Genomic DNA, 26828 nt, shown 5'->3' with positions numbered 1-26828 from the left:
ATTATTCTCTACTATTTATTAGCAAAGAAATATGAAACCCGGTGAGGCTTCCTGGTATTAAAAAAGGAATTTTTTTTGGTTGTGTTTTAACAAGAGGCGAGAATGGTGGGAGCAAATGTAAAGGCAGAGACGAAAGACCTTATTGACAGGAGGAGTGGCATTGAACAAGAGATGAATGTAATTATTGCTCGGTTGTGCGCGGGGCCCAATGGACCTGGTCTCACTGGAAACCTCGTCGACTCTCATGTATGCCCTTCAATTCCATTTTCTCTTCTTATTCTGTTTCATCGTTTTTCTTTACCATGGAATGTATAAATAATTTACAGCGCAGAGTTTTCTTTTTTTCTTCTCTTTTCCCTGTTTTAATTGTATCTTATTTGGCAACCTTCCTTTGTAGGCTAACTTTGGTCTAGACGCCACAAATGCCATGATTAGGGTTATCTCGTCTGTCAAATTCATCTCTTGAGGTGTGCTACATCTAGCTAGCTGATGAGGCATTGATCCAATTTCTAAATATTTTTATGTTTTTTTTGAAGCCAGCTCCTGCTTTCTAAACTCCAATATTCTTACCACTTGAACTCATCCCATCCACAATTTTTCTCCATTGATTTTAATTAATTGTTATAAAGACAAAATAATGTGCGCCTTTTCTAAATTAAGCTCATTTTTGCTTAACCTATGTGGCTTGCTTCTTCCATATGACTGACTGAGCCATGTTGTGGTCCTTATGTACTTGGAAGGGTTTGGTCCTGCATAGAGAGCTTAAAAGTTCTCACTGGTGCGGTTGAAACTGGACTTTTTGCTGTTGAACCATTTACTTAACACAAATCTTTTTAAATTAATTTTCTGTTTAATGTGAGGTAATTGGCGACCTTTAGCACTTGTGGGCTAAGATTAAACCACTTTCTTAATATTTGTAAACATGCGTAAGATGGATTGCCCCTTATCTTCACTACACCAGAAACTTGCCACATGTCCATCAGAATTATGGACCGCATTTTGGGTGTGAGGAGGATCTAAACTGGATTATACCCTAAGGGCCTAATGATTAACCCTGTTACCATGGCACTACAACTTCTTGGACATTGTGTAAATGTCTTTCCAATATTTGAGATTATATATATTTAAATGAAAGGTGCAGAAAAATTCTCTATAGCTACGAAGAATTGTCCTTTATTGTGTTATCTTTAAATATTTTTTCAAATAAGGTAAAAGATTTATGTATACACAAAGATATTTACATGTTTACAGGCCATTTATTGACTATCTTATGAAAGCGGAGAGCCCCTATGGGCCTACAGAATGGGCCATTCATTATTAATATTCAGAAGATACAAAATCACAAACTGCACTAACAATGCAAAAGCCATAATAGCTAATGGAAATGGTTTTGGAGACACTACACCAACTCGAACACTGATCAGTTCTTCTATCTGCCCTTTCTATCATCTTTAACATTGCTGTGTGTAATTCTTGGACAATTCATTAGATTGGGGATGAGTTTTTGATGTGGAGGAAAAACGGTCACTTTTCATAAATCTCTTTTTCACACTTTGTAGTTTCTACTACAACATGATTTTGACATCCCAGATTACAAGTTCTAACATGCGAATTTGATATGGTTTGTAAGTTTTAGCCTCAGCAAAACATCACTCCATTTGGAAAATAGTAAAAGCTAAATATGTAATTGGAAGAAGGTGTGATGCCTTATCTACATGGGCATTGTTTATGTAATGGCCTTTTAACAATTTCCAATATTATGATATTCACAGTTCTATTGCAGAATTACCTCTGAATTTGGGAAACTATTTCCTGGTTTGTGAAATTTTTCTGCAAACAAGAGAAACTTCTTGAAATGATTCATGACAATTTCAAGCTGTTTTCTGTAATGATTCTATACTGATCACTACTAAAAGTACACCGATGATGCTATGAGCTGAAATTCTGAAAACATGAAACTAGTAGATGCCTTAACTATTGGAAATGTGGAACAGAAAGTGCTGAAATTTTTTGAAATATGCTAAAAAGGTGAAAATAAGAGCTGATGTATGAATTGTGGCAAATTGTGTGTAATTCAGCCAGAGGAACTAATATAGAAAATTGGAATTCTGGAATGGCAGGGCAGTCCACCCGAGTTCTGTAGTATCTGAAATCTGATCTACCTTATGTTAAAATTACACTTAGATTTTCTGAAATGGTGAAGATAACATGGTTGTTTGCTCAAACAGGGAAGATAACATGGTTGTTTGTTGAAACAGAAAAAAATAACAACTGTTTGTTAAGACTGTGTAATATCCCTTTGTTGAAATAGGATTTAATAATTTATTAATAAATAATAATAATAAATTAAAATATAAAAGAATAAAATAAAATTTAATATAATGAAAATTTAGTTAAGTTTAATGAATGGTCAAAAGGCATGAAATGAAAAGTTGTGTCTCCCTCAAACACGAGATATAAAAGGGAGAGAAGAGAACTTCATTTGGGGAGAAAAGGGATAAGGAAGAAAGAAGGGAGCAAAGGAATTAAGGAAGTATTAATGGGAAGAAGATAAGGAAGTCACTCTTTCAAAGGGGCAGAAATGATGAAAGGTTGTGACCCTTTTGAAGGGTGCTAATTGTGAAATGTTGTGACCAATATGAAGAGGTGTGACTCTCACTCACATTGGAGGATATAAAGGGAAGAAGTTTTCATTTGAGAAGGAAGGATCCATGGAATAAAAAAAAATATCTGAAGCATTAAAAGCAGATTTAGGAGCAGACTTAAATCAGAATTATAAAAAAAATGGAAGAATGATACGGACATTATCAAGGAGATCAGAACATGAATACAAATCTGCTATCAATAATCAAGCAGGCATCGAAGGAAAATAAGAGGAAACATTAAATCAATAACCAGAGAACCAAACCTGATGGAATAGAAAGGATTCTCCTACACTGATATCTCTGAGTATAGGCAGCAGATCAGATTGATATAAACAGAAGGCCTGTGCATTTACAAGGTGCTTGGGCAAAAATATAGGAATATCCTATCAGGGGACATTACAGACTGGAAAGAAAACATAACTGTTTGTTTATAGCTGTAATATAGTGGAAAATAGAAGAGAGTACATAGGAGAGAAGAGAACTTTATGAGAGGGTATTGAATCTGACTTGGACTAAATATGGGACAGTAATAAGTGTGGACGCTACCTTGGCCATGTTGATGATATCGCATCGGTAGAAATCCTACAGGCCGACTCAGCAAGATCAAATGTGTGAATGGCCTATTGGCCTTATACATTTGATGAATCTATAACTTATATTAATCCTTTAATATCTTTATTAAGTCACATATGCATTATCAGGTTTAATGATTAAACATACATTATCGAGTTTGACTTGAACTTGGGCTGTTGTGGCTGGAGAGGTTTTTGTGCTCGATACAAATTCTTTGTAGAAGAAGAAAGGACTAGAGACGGAGCCCGCAACCCTGTGGAATCGATACTCGGATTGGCTTTATCAACACAAGGAGCTCAGATTGTATATCGATGTCAATCGAATGGGGTTTACGGATGAATTCGTGGAGGTGATGGAACCCAAGTTTCAAAGCGCTTTTAAGGCCTTGGAAGAGCTTGAGGCTGGTTCGATTGCCAATCTGAACAAGGGCTGCATGGTCGGGCATTATTGGCTCATTATGTCTAGTATTGCTCCCAATCCTAATTTGCGGCAATAGATTGATAGAATGCTTGACGCTATCTGCGAATTTGCTAACGATGTAGTCAACGTCAAGGATGGCCTCTTTGCTCAGAGCATCGCCCGATTCTTGTTGCCAGCTTCCCAGTGTGAATTCACTTTGAATTTGGTTTTGGAAGAGTTGTAGAAGGATCCGTGGGCGGCGCAGACAGATGCAAGAGTTGAATGTTGCATTGGCACTGCTCTTAGCGTGGCCATGGGGCTGGTTGGGGCTTGTGTGCCTGGCATTGCTGCCAGAATTATGCTTTTCATTGGCAGTCACTCTACCCAAGGTTCAGGCACTGACGAATCTCTATTCAAGGAAGGAAGATTGCTTGCATTTCTTCACAGAGGAAGAATCAGCATTCAGAGGGAGTCTGACATATTGTCAGAAGTAACCTTGGACGAAGAGGTCAAAAGGTTGATATTTGCTTCAGAGGGAGCTTGTTTTTCAGCTTTAAAGGGAGCCTAATATTTTAGCTTCAGAGGGAGCTTGACATTTCAGCTTCAGAGGGAGCCACGTCATCATGAAGATTTGGTTGATGCATTTTTCTCTGTGATGGAGAAATTTGAGGTGAAAGCCCTTGTTAATGAGTTCTTCTTTGAGAGAGAGAAGTTTGAGGTACAATCCCTTGTTAATGAGTTCTTCTCTATGAGAGAGAAGTTCGAGGTGCAATCCCTTGTTAATGAGTTCTTCTCTGTGAGGAGAAGTTCGAGGTGCAATCCCTTGTTAATGCATTCTTCTATGGGAGAAGTTTGAGGTGAAAGGTCTCGATCCACCCTCTGCGAGTAGGTATGGTGGATCCACCCTCTGCGAGTAGGCATGGTGGAGATGCATTCTTCTTTGTGAGAGAAGTTTGAGGTTTCAGCCCTTGTTATGCATTCTTCTCTGTGAGAGAAGTTTGAGGTATCAGCCCTTGTTATGCATTCTTCTCTGTGAGAGAAGTTTGAGGTATCAACCCTTGTTGTGCATTCTTCTCTGTGAGAGAAGTTTGAGGTTTCAGCCCTTGTTATGCATTCTTCTTTGTGAGAGAAGTTTGAGGTATCAGCCCTTGTTGTGCATTCTTCTCTGTGAGAGAAGTTTGAGGTTTCAACCCTTGTTACGCATTCTTCTCTGTGAGAGAAGTTTGAGGTTCCAGCCCTTGTTCCACCCTCTGCGAGTAGGGTATGGTGGATCCACCCTCTGCGAGCAGGTATGGTGGATGTCATGTGAGAGACTCCATGACTTAGCATTTGTGTGTATTCACCCTCTGAGAGTAGCGTGTGGTCAAACATCACGATTAGGTGATATGCTATCACAATGAGGTGATAAGCTTCTTTCATTCACACGAGTGTAGTCATTATGTTAGTCACCATGATGAGGTGATGTGACTTGTAGAGATTATAAGGATTCCTTCCTAGCTAAGAGGGAGTGTTGATGATATAGCATCAGTAGAAATCCTACAGGCCGACTCAGCAAGATCAAATGTGTGAATGGCCTATTGGCCTTACACATTTGATGAATCTATAACTCATATTAATCCTTTAATATCTTTATTGAGTCACATATGCATTATCAGGTTTAATGATTAAACATACATTATCGAGTTTGACTTATCGGATTTGTTTCAAAGGGGTTGACTTTTGGTTAAAGTCCGCCACCCCTCATTTGAAGGCATGCGATGCTTCATGAAGGTCGTGCCTCCTTGATGAGAGCCGACTCTTGGATATCTCCTTTCGATGGATATATATGGACGTGGTCTTCCCTCTTTGGAACAGAGATAAGACAACAAGTTCGATCATAATCAGGCAGATCGAATTCATGTACAAGCAGATCAATTGATGGTGAGAAATTTATGTAGCGTGCTCGGGGGTGACGATAAGAGCTTATCGTCTATGGTTGGGAAGGCAACAGATCTGATGTTTGCCTGTGGTTAACGAGCACTACCTTAAAATCAACATGCCAAGCATAGTCTTCAGACTTGTGTAGAAGAACTGCTCTCCAGAGAACATTTCCCTTTCTTTGCCACTCCTTAAGAGTCTCTTTATAACATTATTTCCGCTTTAGCTCTTTTGCTTCTTGTGTGCATTGTAATTTCAATGGACCCACATAATTCATATTAAATTGATCTGCAAGATTGGTAAAAAGTGGGCTTACAAAATTGAGCTTAATGTATCCACATAAGAAATTTATTAAAACTTTATAATGGATCCGACTGACTCAAATGCACCATGTCAAATATCACAATAGTTACAATAAAGCTCCATAACATTCATCCCTCCTTGAGTTGATTTGCCTCAAAGTAATAGGAGCATTGGAAGTAGATCTTCTTTTGAAACCTTTTATAGCTTGTTGATATTGCCTTCTGGATTAAATAGCCAAATAGAGCACAGTAGATCCTTTAGGAACAAGGATTGGTAGAGAAAAATGGTGATGGCCTCATTCATGAGATGGGGAATTACTCCAAGTTTTATTTCACACATAACTTAAATTTTCTTTGTTTCCATCTTCCACAATAATGAATCCTAATGCTTTCTCAGTTGTAATCTCATGTACATGCTGAAGTTGGAGGAACCTAGAAAGAACTCAGAGTACTTTTCATGCACTGGTGGAAGACGAACATTCAGACTTGTAACACAGCTGCAAGTTTATAATGTTCCCGATTTTTAAAGTGACAATTAATTAAATTGTTTTTCTATTAAGTTGTCAAAACTAAATAAAATATTCAAATGACGACTTAATTTTCATTAGTTTAATAATAATAAAATATTATGTCAATTTTATTAAATATATTTCTCCGGGTCGGCCTATCTTCTAGATACTTCTTGGAGGGCTTTATAAGGAGGTCCTGGGGTTGTGGCAAGGGTATGCTTGAGATTTGATAAAAGATTTATAATTTCTGGGGACGAAAACCTTCAGGAGTTTGACAAAAGGGCTGGATGAAAACCTAGCTCTTCCTAAAAGGTGGATTCATGACGGAGTTCACAACTAAGCCAAAATTGTGAAGTCCCCTTTGGAGACAAATTTGCAGGAATAAGATATTTGCAGATCTAATGTATTTTGTATCTATTTGGAATATTTTATTCAGAATAAATAGGTTCTGTGGAAGATTTTTTTATTTTTTTATTTTTTTAATTTTTTTATGTAAGGGGTAAATGCTTTTGACCTGGAGCTATGAACCAGTGAGGCCACAAACGGGGGACCTCATCCCCACACTTCACTTGCTCAAATCCGCGAGCACAACGGCCCAGCGAAGGCACAAGGCCCAGCAAAAATTTGAACCTTGGTGGCCACTTCACCAACAAAGTGTTTTAACTGCAGCACTACATGTCCGAAGACATGGTTCTGTGGAAGATTTATTATTTGGCGTGAACCTTTCTTTATTAAGGAGTTGATTCAAAGAAATATTTTATTTAAATTGAATTGGATGCCAAGTGCATGGGGTTTAATACTTTATATCTGCCGTTGAATATTTATATCTCATTTGTGGAACAATAAGGGAGTGATTTATATTGTCAAAGTCGTGGGTTAGAGATTTTGGTAAAGGAAGGAATTGCATTTGTATCGGCTCTTTGGAGAATAAGGTTTGTTGTAAGTGCCGTGAGTTGGAATAGAGTTTAATTGTATTTGGCAGAACAATATTGCATGCTGGTGATTATATTTCATATTGCTGTGGAGTCTATTATATGAACTAACCCTCAATATTAGCTCGAATGAGCTTTTAACGTTTGGTGAGAGGTAAACATTTTAGCTGAGACGGCAATTATAGTTAAGTGTGGGCACCACAAGATTATCGCAGTACTGGAACTGCTGGTTGTGCACTTTTCTTCCTACACACTGGAGATTGAGGACGACCTCATTCAAGTCTCGGATATTCCTATTCTGCGAGAGCTTTATATTCTTTTCAGAGTGTGAGACATTGCTGTAAGGGTTTCTATTATTGTATGTCCAGAAGCAACTTCCAATGCTGTACCTGGAGTTATCGAATTCATGACAGGTCTGATTACCAGCTTCCTATTTTGTCTTTGCTTCAGTCTGTAATTTCAGAAATGTTAATATCTGGTGTTGGTGTTGAAACCATTGTTGGTTTATGCTGCTATATATCAAACTGGAAAAGACATTGCATTTCCAAGCTCTGTATACAAGGTGCAATCTGCTCTCAAGGAATTCCTTTGTATTAGGTGGTTGTGATATATTATGAGCTAATGTTATTGCACCTATCTGATATAAAAGGGCAACAGTTACCAGCAAATTGCTTATCATTATTAATTTATTATTGGTGTACAGTTTCAGATTTTGGTATACTTTTCTGTGTATTAATTATGGACAACAGTCTAAACTTATGAATCTGAGACAATACTTGAATAGCAAATGAAACCCAAAACTAACTAAATGTGCCTAACTGTGAATGTTTGACTGTGATATTGGCAAGGATCATTTCAATGGTATCAGAGCCAAAATTCTGCTAACCTGTGGGATGTTAAGGATGATTATAGAAATGGAAGAGAGGGAAAATAAAATTGCAGTTTCTAAAATTGCTGAATGGTTTAACAGATATCAAAGGATGAAGAATCTACCATCATTTCAGGACTATCAAAGTTTGACAAGTATTGCTATACCCGTGAATGAGGAGGTTATCATAATTTTTGATGAATACTTAAGTGAACCTGAGGTTAAGGCCACGAAATCTTTTGACAGATACTACATAAGAAAAAGGAAAGAAGAATTGAATCCTAAATCAGAAACTCAATCAGAATCAAAAGAAAGTCAAAATGTGTCTAGTCAAGAGGGAGACAGAATGGTTAAAAAGTTTGAGGATGTTACCAAAGACGAAGATTCCAAGTATGATGAACCAAATTATTGTCTTAGCGACAAGTTGGACGGTGATATTGAAATGAATAAGAAGAGTGAAGAGCTGAAGCCAGTAGAAACAATCTTGGAAGAAGAAAACTCATAAGCCATTATTGAAGATAGGATGGAGAAGAAAGCAGAATCACTTGTTGGTGATTTACAGCCCACAATTGATCATGGAAAATACAAAATATAACCAGCATGTCTAGAAGTTTGGATTCCTAACCAAACACATGGAAGCCCCAAGGAGGATGAAGCCTTGTTCACAAGTTTACTTCAGCCATATGAGGATTTTCATCAGCAAGAATCAATCCAATGGTCAGCCTAGAGTAGATTGATTTCCCTTGTTTTGTACACATGATTATATTGGAGGAATACTTGTTAATATCATATGAAGCATTTTGTCTTAGAGAGCTGATTGTAGAGACTAAGAAATTGCCTGACAAGAAGGTCCTTCAGTTTGATAATGTTTGGTTTGTCACGGATACTTCAACATGGAGTTGCTTGAACTTAAAAAACATAACAGCTAAGGAGGTGTAGGTATGGATCAGTTTAATGACAGCTAAGACAATTGGGAGAATGTGTGACTTTTAGTTGGAGATCTCTCATAAACCAGCGCTTATGAAGAAGCAACCTATGTTGGAAGAAGATGCAATTAAGGACAGTGAAAACACTTTGAAGAGGCATGCACATGATTCTAATTTTCTGAGAGTGACCAGCAGTCCTTTGCCATCACATTAGCCTTGCATTGAGAATGTTCAAGAATGGATTGATAAGTATGAAGTTAAAGATGAAAATTCAGACTTCTCGCAGTCTGATTTTGCATCAGCGGTTGAAGAAGAGCATGAGGTAAGTGATTCTACTCTTTGTTGTGTTGATAATCCTTTGATTGAATATGATGTTGGCCTAGCTTCAAAACGTGAGTTTTGTGGAAGACATGTTATGAAGGGAGCTGTTTTTGAATGGCATGATTATGAAGGAACATCACAACATTTGTTTGAAAATGTTAGACTTCAAGAGTCACATCACTTGGAAGATCAATTGAGGGTGAACAAAGACATGATTATTGCTGCCCTAGCTAACTTTGATGATACTCTTAAGATACTGGCAGATTATTGTTGGAAGACTAAAGGACACAAAGGCCTTGAAGGAGGACTATCTCTTGCATTTTTACAGGCACTCAAAGAAGCTTTGGTTGTGATGAAATTAAATTACATACACCTACTTCTGGATAGGGATCATTGCCTCCAGCTTGATGAGATATATTTTAATACGTTAAGAAGAAAAGAAGATGAATCAATTTCTTGCAGCCACACCTAAGGCAGAGGAAACTAATAAAATAGTAGAGGGGATGGAGGATCTCCATAGAGAAGAGGATTTAGTTTGCAACCATTTTCAGTTGGATACTTTTTGGACCAGCCTTTGTTGAGTAGCAACATCTTAATGAAGAAGTTGCAATGAAGGCTCAAACTATGATCGAAGGAGGAAAGATTGTTTATACTCCTTGTGGGCCATCGATGGGTGATAGTGGTGCAATTGTGAAAAAAAATATTCTTGATTCAGAATGGAATAGATCTCCTTGTGTTTTGACATCTCATCTTGAAGAGGATGACTTCTTGTAATGTCCCATTCCTAAACTAAGATTAGTCCCCCCCAAGCATTACCCACTGAGATCATCCAAATTTGAGAAGTCTCCCTTGGAGACGAATTTGTAAATAAAATTCAAAAAGAGACCGAATAATCTTTACGATCATTATATCAACCATATCCAAATCAGCGATCCCATAGATCAATGTCTATTATAAACCGGTCAAAAAGAGAATAAGGAAGATGATCCCAGCCATCGGAACGTCATAACAAGTCTCCAACATGTACATACTTATGCTATCTCAAAAGATAAATAAATAATGCAGTGATATTATGCTTTGATTGGATTGATTGATCAAGGCATATAATCGATGCATAAGGAGCAGTCATAGGAGTATCAATGCTTCACATCGTGAGTCTCTAATCAAGGAGAAGATATCTATAAAGGAAACATGGGTTCAATACAAGACTATCATGAGATAGAAGATACTAATACCAGATCAACAATGCAAATGATTGCTGAGAGTGTATACGTTTCAGAACTAAATATCGAACATAGCTGCTAGAATATCAACTGGGTATATACCAATCATGGTAACGAATATTAGCCATTGGTGATAACCGTGTTTTCATGATCGAAAATGATCATCCACGATTAAGGAATGGACCGACAGTAATATAAAAAGCAAGCTTGGGCAGATGCCGATAATTAGATTGCATTAACTAATGCACACCATAGCCATTCACCCATCGATATTTGTTGAAATGACAACAAATGTCTGAATAGCGATTATGACTAATGAATAATGCGTAAGATAACACCTGATTAATTAATCATTAACTGATTTACTAATGAAAAAGGCCCGGTTAAAATACAAGTAAAGGAGCAACGATTAAACAGTGATAAGGATCAGCAGCGAGAGTTGTAATAAGGAGTCACGATCCCTTATGAAGAAGCATGAATGGGATAAGGTGTGACTTTCATGATGCGATCCTTCAAGGATAATGGATACATAATTCAATCAGATCTTTCATTCCAATTATGGTGGAATTAGTATTTATCCTTTAAACACAGATTTGAAGAAGTTCGTGGGCAGGCCGAAGGCGAAATTATCGAGCACCAAAACCAATTTAATATAGAAGCTGTTCTAAAATAAGACAAAGGTAGTATAGTTTACATCTAGTCTTGCCATACTGGTCATCTGAATCCCATTAATTATAAGCAGAATTTAAGTTTCTCAATAAGGGACATTACACTTCTTGATTGGATGTGATGCTGCCCTAAATTCAGAAAATTCTGATTTTCCGATTGGTGACAGCAGTACTTCAGTTGGCAACCTTGAGGAGAATGCTTTTTGGTGTGGTACACACTTTGGGACAACAAAAATCAATGGCACACCTATGAACATGACAGCCAAGAGGATGGAGGCTTGAATCAAGCTTGAAGCATGTGATCTTCAGTTAGAGTCATCTCGTGGAGCAGCACTTGATGAAGAACCTTCAACAAAGAAGGAAGGATTGTTTTAGGCTCTTGAGGACACTACAGAAAGGTATGATTGCCATTCTGATTTTTTGCTTGGCAACAACAGTCCCTCACCTTTGCATGATAATGAGATAGCAGCCACTTCACACAAGGATGATGGTATTGAGGAGTCTTCTAATATAAGCAATCAAATTTTGTGTGAGGAATGTATTGAAGATTCAAGCCACAAAGGTTCCGATTTTGTACTTCAGACCTTGAAGGATGTAAAGAAGTTACAAGGTACGTTACAAACAAATAGGGAGGCCAAGTGGTTGATTGCCTAAGCAAGACAGTGCTTACAAAAGAAACATTCAGAATTGTGTGGACATGGAAAGAGGTATGGTTCAGAGATTTCTGTTTGTATACAGTATGAGGACCAGGAGTTATTTCTTTTTGTGAATCCGTTGAAGGCTCAAGTCAGAGAGGAAGATGGGATAGCTGAGCATACACTTGGTGGATCAGCCACTTGTGTTATACCTACACATATAGAGGGAGGCATAAGTAATTTGGTTAGGCTTTTGGTCATGCGTGGAAAATTTGAGGAGTTATCTCTTTGTGAGACTCACATGGTAGAGCTTACATTTTTTGGACCAGCCTACGAAGGAGTGTAGATGGATGGGGGCATTAGAGATTTAACTTTGTTTAAGCATGTGGACACTCTTGGAGAAGCTATTGTTACACTTCTACCTCATGATACATTATTAGAGTATGAAGCCATTTAATTTTCAAGGAATGAAGTGTACATAATCAATGTTCTTCATAATGAATGGTAGTGAATAAGTTTCAGCTGAGCCTTGGTACATGTATTTTTCTTTTAATGGAGGTAGGCTTATTGATGCACTCCCATTATCCATTGTCATTGGAGGTGCTTGTTGCTTTATTTGGTGTGAGATTCTCAGTCGAATAGATGCTGTCCTTATTTACAACAGCAGTATATCATATATTGTCATGTCTGATTATGCACTTAGGATGATCGTCGTTCACAGCTTTGGGAACTCATACAAATTCATATGGACATTGGGTGTTGGTGGTAGGATTAGAGACTTCTGTCCCTCCACTTTTCATGGCTATGAGAATGTGATAATTTGGGATCAGTCCATCAGCTTGGTAGCAAGAATGCTTTAGGATAACAAAGTTGTAGAATTCAGCACTATTGATGGCATTGGAGTGGAGCAGCGAAGTGATATAATATTGTTCATATGGTTAGTTTGGGATCCTGGTGGTGCAGTAGAGAATTGCTTGAGGACACCCTTGGTCCATTAGTGAGAACCAATCAGAGATATGTTCCATGGACCAGTTATGCCCTAGTTGATCAAGTGCCAAGACAAGGGATCATGAAAATGCTCAAGTGTTCTTTCATCATGAGGTGAGCTTCAGGCCTTCCCCTTTCCCCTTGCATCTTGCTTTCATGCCTTGGAGTCCTTTGGCCCCATTCCATCCGGATTATGGAATGCGGGGAACCAGTCTACCCCTTCCCTTTTTGGGAAGAGGTATATTGTCTCCCCGGACTTCGTAACCTGGACTTCCCTTTCCTTCCGGATTACGGAATGTGGGGAATTGGTTTACCTCTTCCCTCTTTGGGAAGAGGTATGCTGTCTCCCCAGACTCTGTGACTCGGACTTCCCTTTCCTTTTGGATTATGGAATGCGGGGAACCGGTCTACCCCTTCCCTCTTTGGGAAGAGGTCTGCCATCTCCCTGGACTCTGTAACCCAGATTTCTTTTTCCTTTCGGATTACGGAATGCGAGGAACCAATCTACCCCTTCCCTCTATTGGAAGAGGTATGTCGTTTCCCCAGACTCTGTAACCCAGACTTCCCTTTCCTTTCGGATTACGGAATGCGGGGAACCAGTCTACCCCTTCCCTCTTTGGGAAGAGGTATGCCATCTCCCCGAACTCTGTAACCCGGACTCCCCTTTCCTTCTGGATTACAGAATGCAAGGAGCCGGTCTACCCCCTTCCCACTTTGAGAAGAGGTATGCCGTTTCCCTAGACTCCGTAACCCGGACTCCCCTTTTTTTTCGGATTACAAAATGTGGGGAACCGGTCTACCCCTTCCCTCTTTGGAAGAGGTATGCCGTCTCCTTGGACTCTGTAACCTGAACTTAACTTTCCTTTTGGATTACGAAATGTAGGGAACCGGTCTACGCCTTCCCTCTTTGGGAAAAGGTATGTCATCTCCCTGGACTACGCAACCTGGACTTCCCTTTCCTTTCGGATTACGAAATGCGGGAAACCAATCTACCCCTTCCCTCTTTGGGAAGAGGTATGCCTCTCCTTGAACTTTGCAACCCGGACTTCCCTTTCCTTTTGGATTAGAGAATGCGGGGAACCGGTCCACCCCTTCTCTCTTTGGGAAGAGGTATGCCGTCTCCTTGGACTTTGAAACCCGAAGTCCTCCTCCTCCTCCCTCTACTCTAGACTCCAGGGTTCTCGCCCCCTTTGCCCCTGCAGTGTTTTGCTGAAGGCTCGATGTCCGTTCGGTGACTACAACACTTCCAGATGGCATGATCAACACTTAGGGCTCTTAATGCTCCACCAACTCCTGCGACTTGTCTACTTTCATTCATTGAGCTATAGGCACACATTTAATGATTTTTGCAGGATTGCCATCAAGTGGAGTCCAAGGCCATGCCTATTTATGGTTAGTTGATGGTCTTCATGTCAAGTCTGTACGTTTTGACTTTGGAATGTCAGGCAATCTACCTTTTAGAAGTACTTTGCTTCTTACGATTGCTTTGTCAAGGTATGGATGGGTTTCTTGTACGCACAACCATGTCAGATCCGTGCACTTCCCTACCTTCCCAGATTGACATTCCTTTGCGTACTTCAGGGTCAAGGCTTCCCCTCTTTGACCATTGGTTTCTTCTCTGCGACTAGTTTGCAATATATAGGCTGTTAAGCCTCATTGTAAAGGGTTCTCTCCCTATTGGCTTGAGCTACTCTTTGCTCTTTAACTTCTCTTGAAGATTTGTATATTTTCTTGCATTTAGTAATTGTAAGTTTGGCCATTGGCCTGAGAATGAATTGAATTCATCATTCTTGCCTCTCTTCAACTTATGCATGTTGTATATGTTTCCTTACCTTCATTCTAAGTGTATTTTTTGTGGCTTTCTCTCATGTATATGCTGTGTTAACTTGTTTCCGAGTGTGACTTGTGGGAAACCTTCTCCCCTTTGACATTCAACAAATTCTAACCTCCATACATGCGTTTGGGGTCTCTAGGGTATTTTGATTGGTTCTTTGTGTCATTTTGGGGTGGGGAGAGGAACATCTCTTAACTTGGTGGATCACCTCCTTTCATTCTAGTATTTCCTTCTTCCCTTTTCCTCTGCAAGCTGTTAGGATAAGTTTAGAAATAGAATTTGGAGTGTTGAGTTGGTTCAACACCTGCATCTGGATTGAGAAGGAAGCTGACCTTCTTCGAAGATTCAACCCCATTGCGCAAGGTCCCACACTTTGGGGTTGTTTCCATGTTTCACGAGGTTGTTGATTTGATAGCTCAGCAAGGGTGCAAACTTTTGTGACAATAGTTTTTGGCATGCTCGGTGGGACAAGCATTCAAGACGTTTCAAAGGAAAATCTATTGGTTATGTAGTTCCATCCAAAATTTCCAACTTCCATGCTAAGAACATAGTGCTGCTCTTAGCATCTTAGCCTTTGGAGGCAGCTATCATTCAAGCACTTGGCGACTCTGCTCACATATCCTGTCTGTTTTTCATGACCTGTTGCTGATTTCATGCCCATAATTCATACAAGGGTGTCTTCTAGAGGTAATTTGCAATTTTCAGAACTCTCGTTTTCAAGTTCTAGAGGATGGAGAGGGAGACCTTCATTGTCACCAATCAAGGGTGTTAAGGTCGCAAGCACTCCATCACCCAGCTCTTGTTCTACCCCAACATTTACAAGACCATTGCAATCTAGGGCTCCCACCACTCATATTAATAGACCATTGTTTCACATGGCCAGAAATGAAGTTTTTGTTACCTTCAATGGGGGAAGTCCTCTCATTTTAGGCCAAAAAATAATATACCAGTGACTGCATTAAAGAGTACATCCTATTTCACTAGTGAAACAACTACTACTCCCATAGAGAACATTCATGACATTGCAAACATCTACTCCATCCATAATGTCACTGAGGATGATGTTGTTGTTAGGCTCTTGGCCACATCCTTGAAAGGAAAAGCCTTGCAGTGGTATAGGGTTTTTTTGCCCAACTCCATTCACAATTGGGACGAGTTAGGGGAGAAGTTGTGTCAACAATTTGAAGACAAAAGTGATCACCTTTCACTTGTTGAACAACTAACTACAATCAAGAGGGCACCTCGTGAATTCATGGGAGACTTCAACTTCAGATTCCAAAAGACATGGGATAGAATCCCTACTCTAGTAAAGCCATCTCCTAATCATGCCTTCTTGTATTATCTAAGAGTTCTCAATAGTGATGTAACTGTCATGATACAATCAATGGGTGAAATTTCTGTACCAGATGCGTATGATATAGCCATAAGGGCAGAAAATTGTTTGATACAGGCTGGGAAGATAGCTCCAAGGCCGCTAATGCCTCTATTCCCAAAAGCTCCTACTTAGCAACCCACCTTGGCTCTTATTACCATTGCATCTACAAGTCAGCCATCCACATCCACTTCATCCTCAAATGAGCTCCATGAGGTCAAGACTTTATTGCAAAAAATTGGCATTGAGTTGGTGACATTAAGAGGCAACATGCTCAACATAGTTTGCCTTATCAAGCACAAAATCAGAATTACCAGCAGAATAGGCCACCTTTTCAAGGGCAAAACCAATGGAGTCATGCTAGGCCCTTGAATAGTGTGAAACCTACAGTTGCAAGTAACTTAAAGGCAATAGTTCCGATGCAAAACAATCTCGCCCAAGAGCAAGATTGGTGTCAACTGTCAACCATGCAATCAGCCATACAGTCAAAGTGCATGCCAAAATGGAGAGTTTGTCCAAGCTCTAGTTGTGCATAATGAGCCAACGATTGCCGATCAACAGTATGATCTAAATCAACCAAGTGTTGGTAATCAAGCTCACATACAGGGGGATTCTACTTTTGTCAATTGGTAGGAAGCAAAATTTTGTGGTTTAAATCAAACAAATGGTGACACTATGCTACAATACACAAGGTCAGAAAAGAGAGCGGTAGAAGGTACCACACCTTCAACATCAGCCCCATCTCCAACGTCCTAGGTAGCCATCCGGGATACAATTCAGGATACCGTTCAAGGAAGCAAGATGCAGGAGCCTCAAGTCGCCCCAAGAACAAGGACACACCTTATTGCTCCAAAGGGGCCTTCAAAATCAGTTGGCGCTCCTTTCAACATAGCTAACCAAATGAAGAAGGCCAACCTCAATGCCACTATGTGGGAAGCCCTTTCCATCCCATCTCAAAGGGATTTGCTTAAAGAGGCTTTGAAGGACATCAACCAATCAAGTGATGAGGGAGCAGTCAACAGGAAGACAATCCCAATTAGTTTGGTACAATCTAGGGAGGAAGAAGGTTCAGGCAAAATTAGTAAGCCTCCCCCCTTCTATCTCTCTTTAATCATAGGAGATAACTTACTTCACAATTGCATGATAGATTCAGGAGCTAGTAGCTTAGTCATGCCTAAGAAGGTAACTGACCTTCTTGGTATAGAATATGAACCTATGACTAAGGGGGTTGTCCAATTGGATGACACTTCTATTAAGATAGTAGGGGTTGTTTAAAATTTGAAGTTAACCTTGCACGCATGCCCTGGTTGCACTATTTTGCAAGACATATCAATCACTGACCTCCCTACCTTCTTTGCCATTTGTCTGTCTGGAGACTTCACTGCGAAGATAGGTGGATACTTGTCTTTTGATTGGTCCCACATGCTATTTTGAACAAGATATGGTACCAAGGTTACCATAAAAGCAGAACCCATTGCACGAAACCACATTGAGCCCTACATCCCTAGCTCTATAAACATGAATATCACTTAGTGTGAAGAGGGGGAGGAGGGTATCATCTGTGAACCTGCCACTCCTCTAGAAGAGGTTCTTGATTGCTTGCTGGATGAGGGGGGCAATGCTTTTCAGTTTGATCCATTAACTGAGATTGAGGAGATCGGACTTGGCACTTATTGTATTCATGAGGAGGATACTCCTATTCCTAACCTCATCAAGACACAAGAAAATCCAAAGGGGTTATGAAGCATGTTTTTTGATGGTTCAAGAAACAAGAATGGTGTAGGTGTTGGTATAATGCTTGTCTATCCTGAGCAGGATAAATACTACTTCTCTTTTAGGTTTCATTTTGGGTGCACCAACAATGTGGTTGAGTATGAAGCCCTAGTTCAACGCTTCTAACTTGCACAAAAAAGAAAGATCGGATCTTTGCAAGTATTTAGGGATAATAAGTTGGATGTTAATCATATCAAAGCTCAAAGTATAACAAAGAACAACTTACTTAAATCATACAAACATTGGGTTTCGGACTTGATTGAAGGATTTGAGGCCTTCAACATCCAAAGCATTCCTAGTAGTCAAAATAGGCACGTTGATAGGCTGGCAGTGGTTGGTGCTCAGTTCGACATGCCAGCGCATGCTGCAAACAAGAAGGAACAACACGTCATCCTTGTTGTGAGGCTTGCCGCCCTAGACAATCAAGCAAATTGGCAGGTGTTTGAAAGTGAGCAGCAGATTGTCAATTTATTGCAAAATGAAGTAGAATTTTCTACTAAAAATCAGTCTATGTTGCAAGACCAATATGAAGATCAGATCATGCAGCTCATCTCCAACAAGCTGCCTAAAGGTCTAGTTACCTTGGAGGTCATTTTCAACTCGGATAATCAATTGAAGAAGAAAATGAACTTGGCTGCAAAGAAGGGTGATTATAAACCAATTGTTGTTACTGAGGGTAAGTCACTAAATTTGGGAGAGGTATGTTCCTTTCTTGAGCAAGAAGCCTTTGTTAAGCTTTGTCAAAGATATGATGGCATAGTTGCTTGGACCTATGAAGATTTGAAGAGCTTTGACCCTAGCTTAGCCCGACATACTATAGAACTAAACAAGGATGCAAAACCAGTTAGACAAAAGCAAAGGCCAATAAACCCCAAAATTGAGCCACTAATGAGGAACGAGTTAACCAAACTCATAGAAGGCAATATCATCTTCCCAATCAAACACTCCTCTTGGGTGGCTAAACTTTTCCCTATAAGAAAAAAGAATGGGGAAATCAGACTATGTGTAGACTTCAGGGATCTCAATAGAGCCTCCCTTAAGGATCATTATCCCCTTCCCTCCATGAAACAAACTCTACAAAAGGTCACTGTCTTAGAAAGATTTTCATTCTTGGATGGGTATTCAGGCTACAACCAGATTTTAGTCCAAGAGTCAGACCAATACAAGATTGCATTTACTACTAAGTGGGGTACCTATGCTTATTGTAAGATGCCTTTTGAGCTAACCAATGCAAGTGCCTTCTTTCAAAGAGCAATGGACATAGCTTTCAAGGGTGTATTAGCAAAGTTTGTGCTTATATACCTTGATGATATAACCGTATATTCAAAGCATGCAACTAATCATTTTGATCATCTTGAGAAGGTGTTCATGAAATGCAGGGAATATGGTGTGTCCTTGAACCCAAGTAAATGTGTATTCGCCATTGCTCAGGAAGATTGTTAGGACACATTGTATCTAAAGAAGGCTTAGCCATTGATCCAGAGTGAGTAGAGGCTATACTTTCCCTTCCACTCCTTAGTACAAAAAAGGATTACAGAGTTTCCTTGGCAGGATCAACTTTGCGAGGAGGTTCATTCCCAACCTTGCCACCATGGTAAAACCCCTCACCTCCATGTTGAAAAAAATTTAGCCTTTAGTTGGACCAAGGAAGGGAAGGCTGGATTTGAGGAAACCAAGCAAGCAATTGCTCAATACCCTACTCTTGTCAATCCTAACTATGAAAAGGATTTTATCTACTATACCTTCAGAGGAGAATCCAACATCTTAGCTGTCCTAACACAATTGAACAATGATAATTTGGAGCAACCCATTGGCTTCTTTAGTGAAGGATTAAAGGATTATGAGCTTAGGTATAGCTATGTAGAGAAGCAGGTTTTCACTGTTGTATTGAAAAATTTAGACACATGCTATCTAACAACAGGATCCAACTCTTAGTTCCACATGCAAGTGTCAAGGATTTCCTTCTAAACAAGGACATCAATGAGAAGAGGGTCAGGTGGATAACCAAGGTTGTGGTATACAATATCAACATCAAGATCACCAAGCTTGTAAGAGGCAAGGGCCTATGTGAACAACTTGTCTCACCTTTTGAGACTCCTTCAAAGGCCATCCTTGTGTTACAAGAAGATCAACTAGTTGGCAACGACACTCAAGTTAGTTGGTTGAGTGACATGACCACCTTCTTAATGGAAGGTAGATACCCCCAAGGTCTAGATAGGACTAAAAGAAGACATTTCAGGTTGCAGTCCATCCCCTAAGTCTTAGTGGATGGCACCCTTTTTAGAAGAGACTCTAATGGAGTCTTGCTAAGATGTGTTGAGCTCAATCAGGTCAGCAGATTATTAGAGGAGTTTCATGATGGCTCCTCAGGGGGCCACTTCTCTGCAAGGACTACAACTATCAAAATAATGAGGGCTGGTTATTACTGGCCAACCTTATTCAGTGACTCACATAGATGGGTGAAGAATTGCAAGAAATGTGCTTTCTTTTTTGGAAAGCAAAGGCTAGCTGCCCTTCCTCTCCACCCTATTTAAGCAGATTAGCCATTCGCACAATGGGGTTTAGACTTCATTGGCATGATAAATCCACCTTCTAGTGCTGGTCACAAGTGGATCTTGGCCGCAATAGACTACTTGACCAGGTGGACAGAGGCGGTTGCATTGAAGGATGCCATAGAGGTCTCAACATTGGAATTCCTTGATGGAATTGTCACAAGATTCGGTGTCCCCTCCACCATCATATCAGGCAATGCTAAGGCATTTGTTGGAGCCCAAATCAGTTCTTGGGCAGTTAATCATGGTATAACTTAAAGACATTATCCGATTACTATCCTCAGGGTAATGGCTTAGATGAGTCTTCCAACGAAAACCTCATCAGGATAATCAAAAGAACAATTGAAGACAATAAAAGGTCTTGGCATGCTAAGTTGAGGACAACCTTATGGGCCGACAAGATCACAATTAAGAGGGTGATTGGTAACTCCCCTTTCATGTTGATATATGGGAAGGAAGCATGTCTCTCATCTTCCCTGGAGTTACCCTCTCTTGAATTTGCACATCAATTGGAATTGACAGAGAATGATGCCATTACAGTGAGGCTAGCTAAGATGATGGAGCTAGAGGAAGTTAGAAACCAGGCTATGCATACACTTGAGGTTCATCAATAGCAAGTCAAAAGAAGTTTTGACAAAAATACTACTAATAGGATCTTCAAAGAGGGAAAACTAGTTCTTAAGTGGGATGCAGACAAAGCCAAGGATGAAGGACACTCCAAATTTGATGCTATCTGGAGTGGTCCATATGCCATCACCTATTGCAAGGATGCCAGTGCATTTCATCTCTCTAGGCTTAATGGTGAAGTTCTTCCAATTCCAGTGAACGAGATTCATCTCAAGCCTTGCTTCTAAAGAGGGTCTGATGACACTGTAAATATTAGATTAGAGGTTGCCTTGTTTCCATAAGTGCTTTTGCACCTGCTACATTCTCGTTAGGAGGGTGTGGGCTCTAGTTTCCAACTTTCCTCCAAGTTTTGGCACACACATGTTTTGGGTCGTTTCAGTGATTCAGTGCCCAATGGATGCTTAAGGCTTCCGGCTCCCATGCTTAGTAGGCAAGCATCCCGCAGAGTTCGCCAAAATGTTGTCATTTTATGACACCCTTGGTCCATCAGTGAGAAACGATTAGAGATATGTTCTATGGACTAGTTATGCCCTAGTTGATCAAGCGCCACGATAGGGGATCATGAAAATGCTCAAGTGTTCTTTCATCATGAGGTGGGCTTCATGCCTTCCCCTTTCCCCTTGCATCTTGCCTTCGTGCCTTGGAGTCATTTGGTCCCTTTCCTTCCGGATAATGGAATGCGGGGAACCAGTCTACCCCTTACCATTTTGGGAAAAGTTATATTGTCTCCCTGGACTTCCCTTTCCTTCCGGATTATGGAATGCAGGGAACCCATCTACCCCTTCCCTCTTTGGGAAGAGGTATGCCGTCTTGTTGACGTGTATTTTGTACACGACCAAACACAGAATAAAATACCTAAAGGGTACCTTATCCTCTCTTGAATAAAGTCTTCGAATGCTGAAGATGTTGCAAAAAGGATCAATCGGGATGACTTCAAGGTTCTTTGCTGTAGGATCTCTACGTGTGGATAAGCTCTCTGTGGTATGATGTGATTTGCTGGAATCACAAAGGGACTTACACTTGACGACTGAACGTCTGATTTGCTTTGAATATTGCTGGAACACAAGATTTTACTAACTAACTGGAAGACAAACAAATGGCAAAAGATGCAAGGTTCAGGAAGTCTACTCTACTACCTAGAATGCGAGAAGATGGATGAATGACTAGGTGGATTCCTACTGGGCTAGGTCTCACCATCAGGCTTGAAAAATTCGACACCAACTCAGTGCGATCTTCTAAGGGATGCTTCCAATATGCTCAAATCGTACACCATTTGACAATGATCACCATTCAAGAAAATGCATGAAACAATAGACGTGTAACGACTTATGATTAAGCTCATTTGTTCCAGTTGACCACGCAAGGCGCACTTACCATCAACAAGAGGCTAGTGGTTTGGATTAGACGGATCCCACACAGGTGCATTCAACAATTTCCTTCATTCGATCTAATCATCTACCATCTAGAATTGAAGATTCAACAAGAAACCATGCATATTGCAAGAAATGACACACTTCACCATTACTTCAATGAAAATGGAGTTTGTTTACAATCAATGACAACAATTTCTTGCCTTGTCCTCCTATTCTACTCTAATTGCTACTCTATCAATTGACTATTCACCTTCTAACTCCTCTCTAACTATCTTCTATTATTATTCTTTCACAAATGAAGAGTCGGGGCTTACATAGTGCCCACAATACAATTCGATGGCTAAGGTCAATTTGAGATCAATGGCTAAGATTCAATAATGAAAACCCTAATTAGGGTTTGTTACAACCATTACATAGCATTTAATGCTTGACCAATGATAAAATTACATTTTTAGGACACATGTCTTCTCCGGAAAATTCGACCAATAGATAGTTGGGGTAGGTACATCGAAGTTTGTGCCACCTCCCATGAGTTAGGTACATTGAATCTGGACACGCTGAGGTGGACCTATCCGACTGGAGGAGTGATGACTGGGATGCCACCTCGTTTGACACTTGGTTGATGCCAATTTGATGTTGCTGAGAAGCTAGCTTTAATTAACTCTTCCGAAACTATTTGCTCCTTCAACCAACCCTTGCTCTAACTTCTTTTGTCTTTGATGTGCAGGATGATGATGTACCTCGCCTTGCAATGCTGGATTGGAAGAGGTTAGTCATGATGATGCTGGACTAGAGGAGGTCGCCCTTATCGATGCTAGACTGGAGGAGGTCGCCCTTATCCTTGCTTGATCTTCTTTGATGATATTGAGTTGGAGGAGATCATCTTTGTCCTGGACCGGATCTTCTTTGATGAGAGCTTGCCGACCTGTAGATCTTCAGCCTTAGGAGTCGCCATCTTGATACCTACACAACATTTCAAAATTAGTTCTCAAGCATTATATCTTGAAGTGTAGAAATCTAGACTTAAAAGGAAGATTTAAGATTTTAATTAGGAAACTTCATGATAAATCTAGAGTTATCATTTCCTAATTAACCATGCAATACTTAGACTTTTCTAAAAAAAAGTCTAAAAATCAAACCTTGAATAAGGGTGTTAAGATGATTTCGCCATACCTCCTCTTGAGTATTAAACTCTAAGAAATGATGTAAAAAATAGGTTTCGCTAGGCAAAGTGTAGATCAAAGCCATCTCTAGGATGAATTACGCCTCCTCTAGCTTGAAAAGAATAAACTCCACTTCCTTCTAGCCTTCAACACTTGAAAGAAATTCGCTCCAAGCAAGCCAGATTTCGCTCCTCCAATTAGTTCTCCAATTTCGCACTTAAGGAAATGATTGAATGATTTGAAATGTGAAACAAACTCCTCCAATATATAGAGCGCTCACCCCTTTGCTTCCTCTAGGCCGACTTGGCAAAAAGGAGGTAAAAAATAAGTAAAATCTCAAAAAAGGGGCCGACTTGGCTAATAAAAACAAAATAAGGCCTTGAGCGCTTTTATTTTTAATTTTAATTCAATAAAAATTAATTTTAAATGCCTCCAAAGCAAAATTTCAATTTTCACAAGGCTTAAAATTAATTTATTAAATGCCAAAATGCTTTAATTTAATGCTAATTTAATTTTAATTTTCCAAATGCCTCAAAATTAGCAATTTTGGCGATCTAATGCAAATTGGAGAATGTTAATTTTTTTTAAAACAAGGCTTGATTAAACTCCATGATGATTTCGCCCTGGACCGTCTCTGAGGGTCAGGAGCGATTTTTGAATTTTAGCCTTGAATACTTCGCATCTTGACTTGAAAATCTCTTGGAGGGTGAATTGATATCCAGTTAATGCGTTGCTCTTCAAATTTGACATTTTGTGTGAGGAAGAATAGGTGGAAATGTAAATCTCACCCTGGACCCTTAGCAAGGGTCAGGAGCGATTTTTCATTTTCTAGCTGGAATCTACCTTAACTTGTTTGTTGAACTCACAATGTCACTTCCAAGATCCATTCCTTTACACTACCAAGTTAACTCATCAACAATTTTGGAGGAAATAATGTCCTTAAAGGCAATTTCGCTCTGGGCCTTCATTGAGGGTCAGGAGCGATTTTTGCAAAATTAGGCTTGATTCTTCATCATTTTTTAATGTTCTTCCTTTATCCATCTCATCCAAACTCGCTTTGTTGTTGCAAGGTAAAATGAAGATTTTCAACAATTTCGCTCTGGGCCTTCACTGAGGGTTAGGAGCGATTTTTGCTCTGGGCCTTCACTAAGGGTCAGGAGCGATTTTCGCTCTGGGCCCTCTCTGAGGGTCAGGAGCGATTTTTTGATTTTGGGTTGATTTCCTCTTTTGTTGATCATCCAAATTATATTCAACGGGTAGAACATGCTTTCCCTCATCCCTTCGAATCATAAAAATCATTTTGATCTTGCAAGAAGAGTGCACTTTTGAAAATCTCGCTCTGGACCCTCTTTGAGGGTCAGGAGCGATTTTTGCTACCTGGACCAAAATGCTTCACTTTTCATCTCGAAATTTCTTTGCCAAGGAAGATGTCGCCTTGCTTCATGCTATGAATAAGCTCTCATGTCCAAGAAAGGTCTAAAAATGTGCACATAAAGAAAAATCGCTCTGGACCCTCTCTGAGGGTCAGGAGCGACTTTACCTTTCCTGGGCAAAACTCCTTCATCTCATCATCTTTAATCGAGTCTGGATACTTTATCATGCTCACTTCATCCTCCACCATGCCTTTGACATCTCAAATTGACCAAATAAAGGTAGAAATGACCTCTATAAGTTTTTTCGCTATGGGCCCTCTTTGAGGGTCTGGAGCGATTTTTCTGTTTTCAACAAGGTCCTTCATCATTTCAAGTCAAAACTTGTTCAGGTAGCTGGGGAAAGTCATTTATTTTCCATTCATGATCAAAACTTGGTCTCTTTCCATTTCAAAATGAAGGAAATCAAAATCTCTAAGGGTCAGGAGCGATTTTTCCCTCTTAGGCCAAAAATCATCACTTTTCTTGCTTTCAAAACTTCAATCGCCCTCAGTGACATCCAATCTTCCTTCTGGGAGACCCTGCACAAAACAAGTTAGCCAAAATTAGTGAAAAATAAGCCCCAATAAGATTTTTGCTCTGGACCCTCAGCAAGGGTCAGGAGCGACTTTTTACAATCTAGGCTAAACTGCTCAATCTTTTAGTTTCAAACCACTTCACAGGGCAAGGTAAGATCGTTTTCAAGGCCAGGAACAAGGTTTCAAGCTCAAACAAGGTGGCAAATGAAGTTTATAATGAATTTCGCTTTGGACCCTCAGCAAGGGTCAGGAGCGAGATTCGCTTTGGACCTCCTGAGAGGGTCAGGAGCGAAATTCGCTTTGGACCCTCAGGAAGGGTCAGGAGCGAAATTTGACTTTTTGAACTCTCCGTCAGGATAATTTTATGGAATATAACATTTAAGTATAAGTGACATTTGAAATGTCACTTATACTTTAAGTTATATTCCATATATACTTTCAGGATGTTTGAGAGTGGTTTCAGACCTCTAGGAGTTATATTGCAAAATCTAGTTTTTGGAGGATTTTCAGTTTCCAGACTTAGTCAAATTTCAGGATCAGGACATTCTAGACTTAGCCAAATTTCAGGATCAGGACTTTCAGACTTAGCCAAAATTTCAGGATCAGGACTTTCAGACTTAGCCAAATTGACCTAACTCAAGCAGAACCTGCTATCCAGGTGATCCCCTTGGCGACACTCAAAATGCAAAGGCTAACAGACAAAACCCTAAAAGACCTAAAAAACAAACCCTAGAAAGCAAAAAAGCAAGGGTCCCCATTTGCAATGGGGCGATGTGTGAAATGGTCACAATACGTCTCCCCAGACTTCGTAACCCGGACTTCCCATTCTTTCCAGATTACAAAATGCGGGTAATCGGTCTACCCTTTCCCTCTTTGGGAAGAGGTATGCCATCTCCCCGGACTTTGTAACCCAGAGTCGTCCTTCTCCTCCCTCTCATTCCTTCGGACTTCGGGGTTCCCGCCTCTTCTTCCCTTGCAACGTTTTGCTGAAGGCTTGACATTCGTCCTCTGACGACTACACCACTTCCAGAGGGCGTGATCAACACTCAAGGATCTCAATGCTCCACCAACTCCTGCGACTTACTTTCATTCATGGAGCTATAGGGGCACATTTAATGATTTTTGCAGAATTGCCATCAAGTGGAGTCCAAGGCCACGCTTATTTATGGTTAGTTGATGGCCTTCATGTCAGGTCTGTACGCTATGACTTTGAAATCTCAGGCAATCTACCTTCCAGAAGTACTATGCTTCTTGGGATTGCCCTGCCAAGGTATGGATGGG

General features: G+C 40.0%; 1 protein-coding gene across 1 annotated transcript in view; it reads left to right on the top strand.

Moving 5' to 3' along the window:
- The window catches only part of LOC131034569 (uncharacterized), a 78961-nt gene that overhangs the window by 216 nt on the left and 51917 nt on the right, over positions 1-26828 (top strand). Inside the window, exon 2 of the mRNA XM_057966105.2 lies at positions 95-246. Coding sequence (XP_057822088.1) covers positions 103-246 — 144 coding nt within the window. The 5' untranslated portion in view covers positions 95-102. The remainder of the gene's footprint in view (positions 1-94; positions 247-26828) is intronic.

Source organism: Cryptomeria japonica, chromosome 5, assembly GCF_030272615.1.
Source record: "Cryptomeria japonica chromosome 5, Sugi_1.0, whole genome shotgun sequence".
Taxonomy (NCBI): Eukaryota; Viridiplantae; Streptophyta; class Pinopsida; order Cupressales; family Cupressaceae; genus Cryptomeria; species Cryptomeria japonica.
The sequence above is the reverse complement of the archived record's forward strand: the minus strand, read 5'-3'. Positions and strand labels throughout refer to the sequence as shown.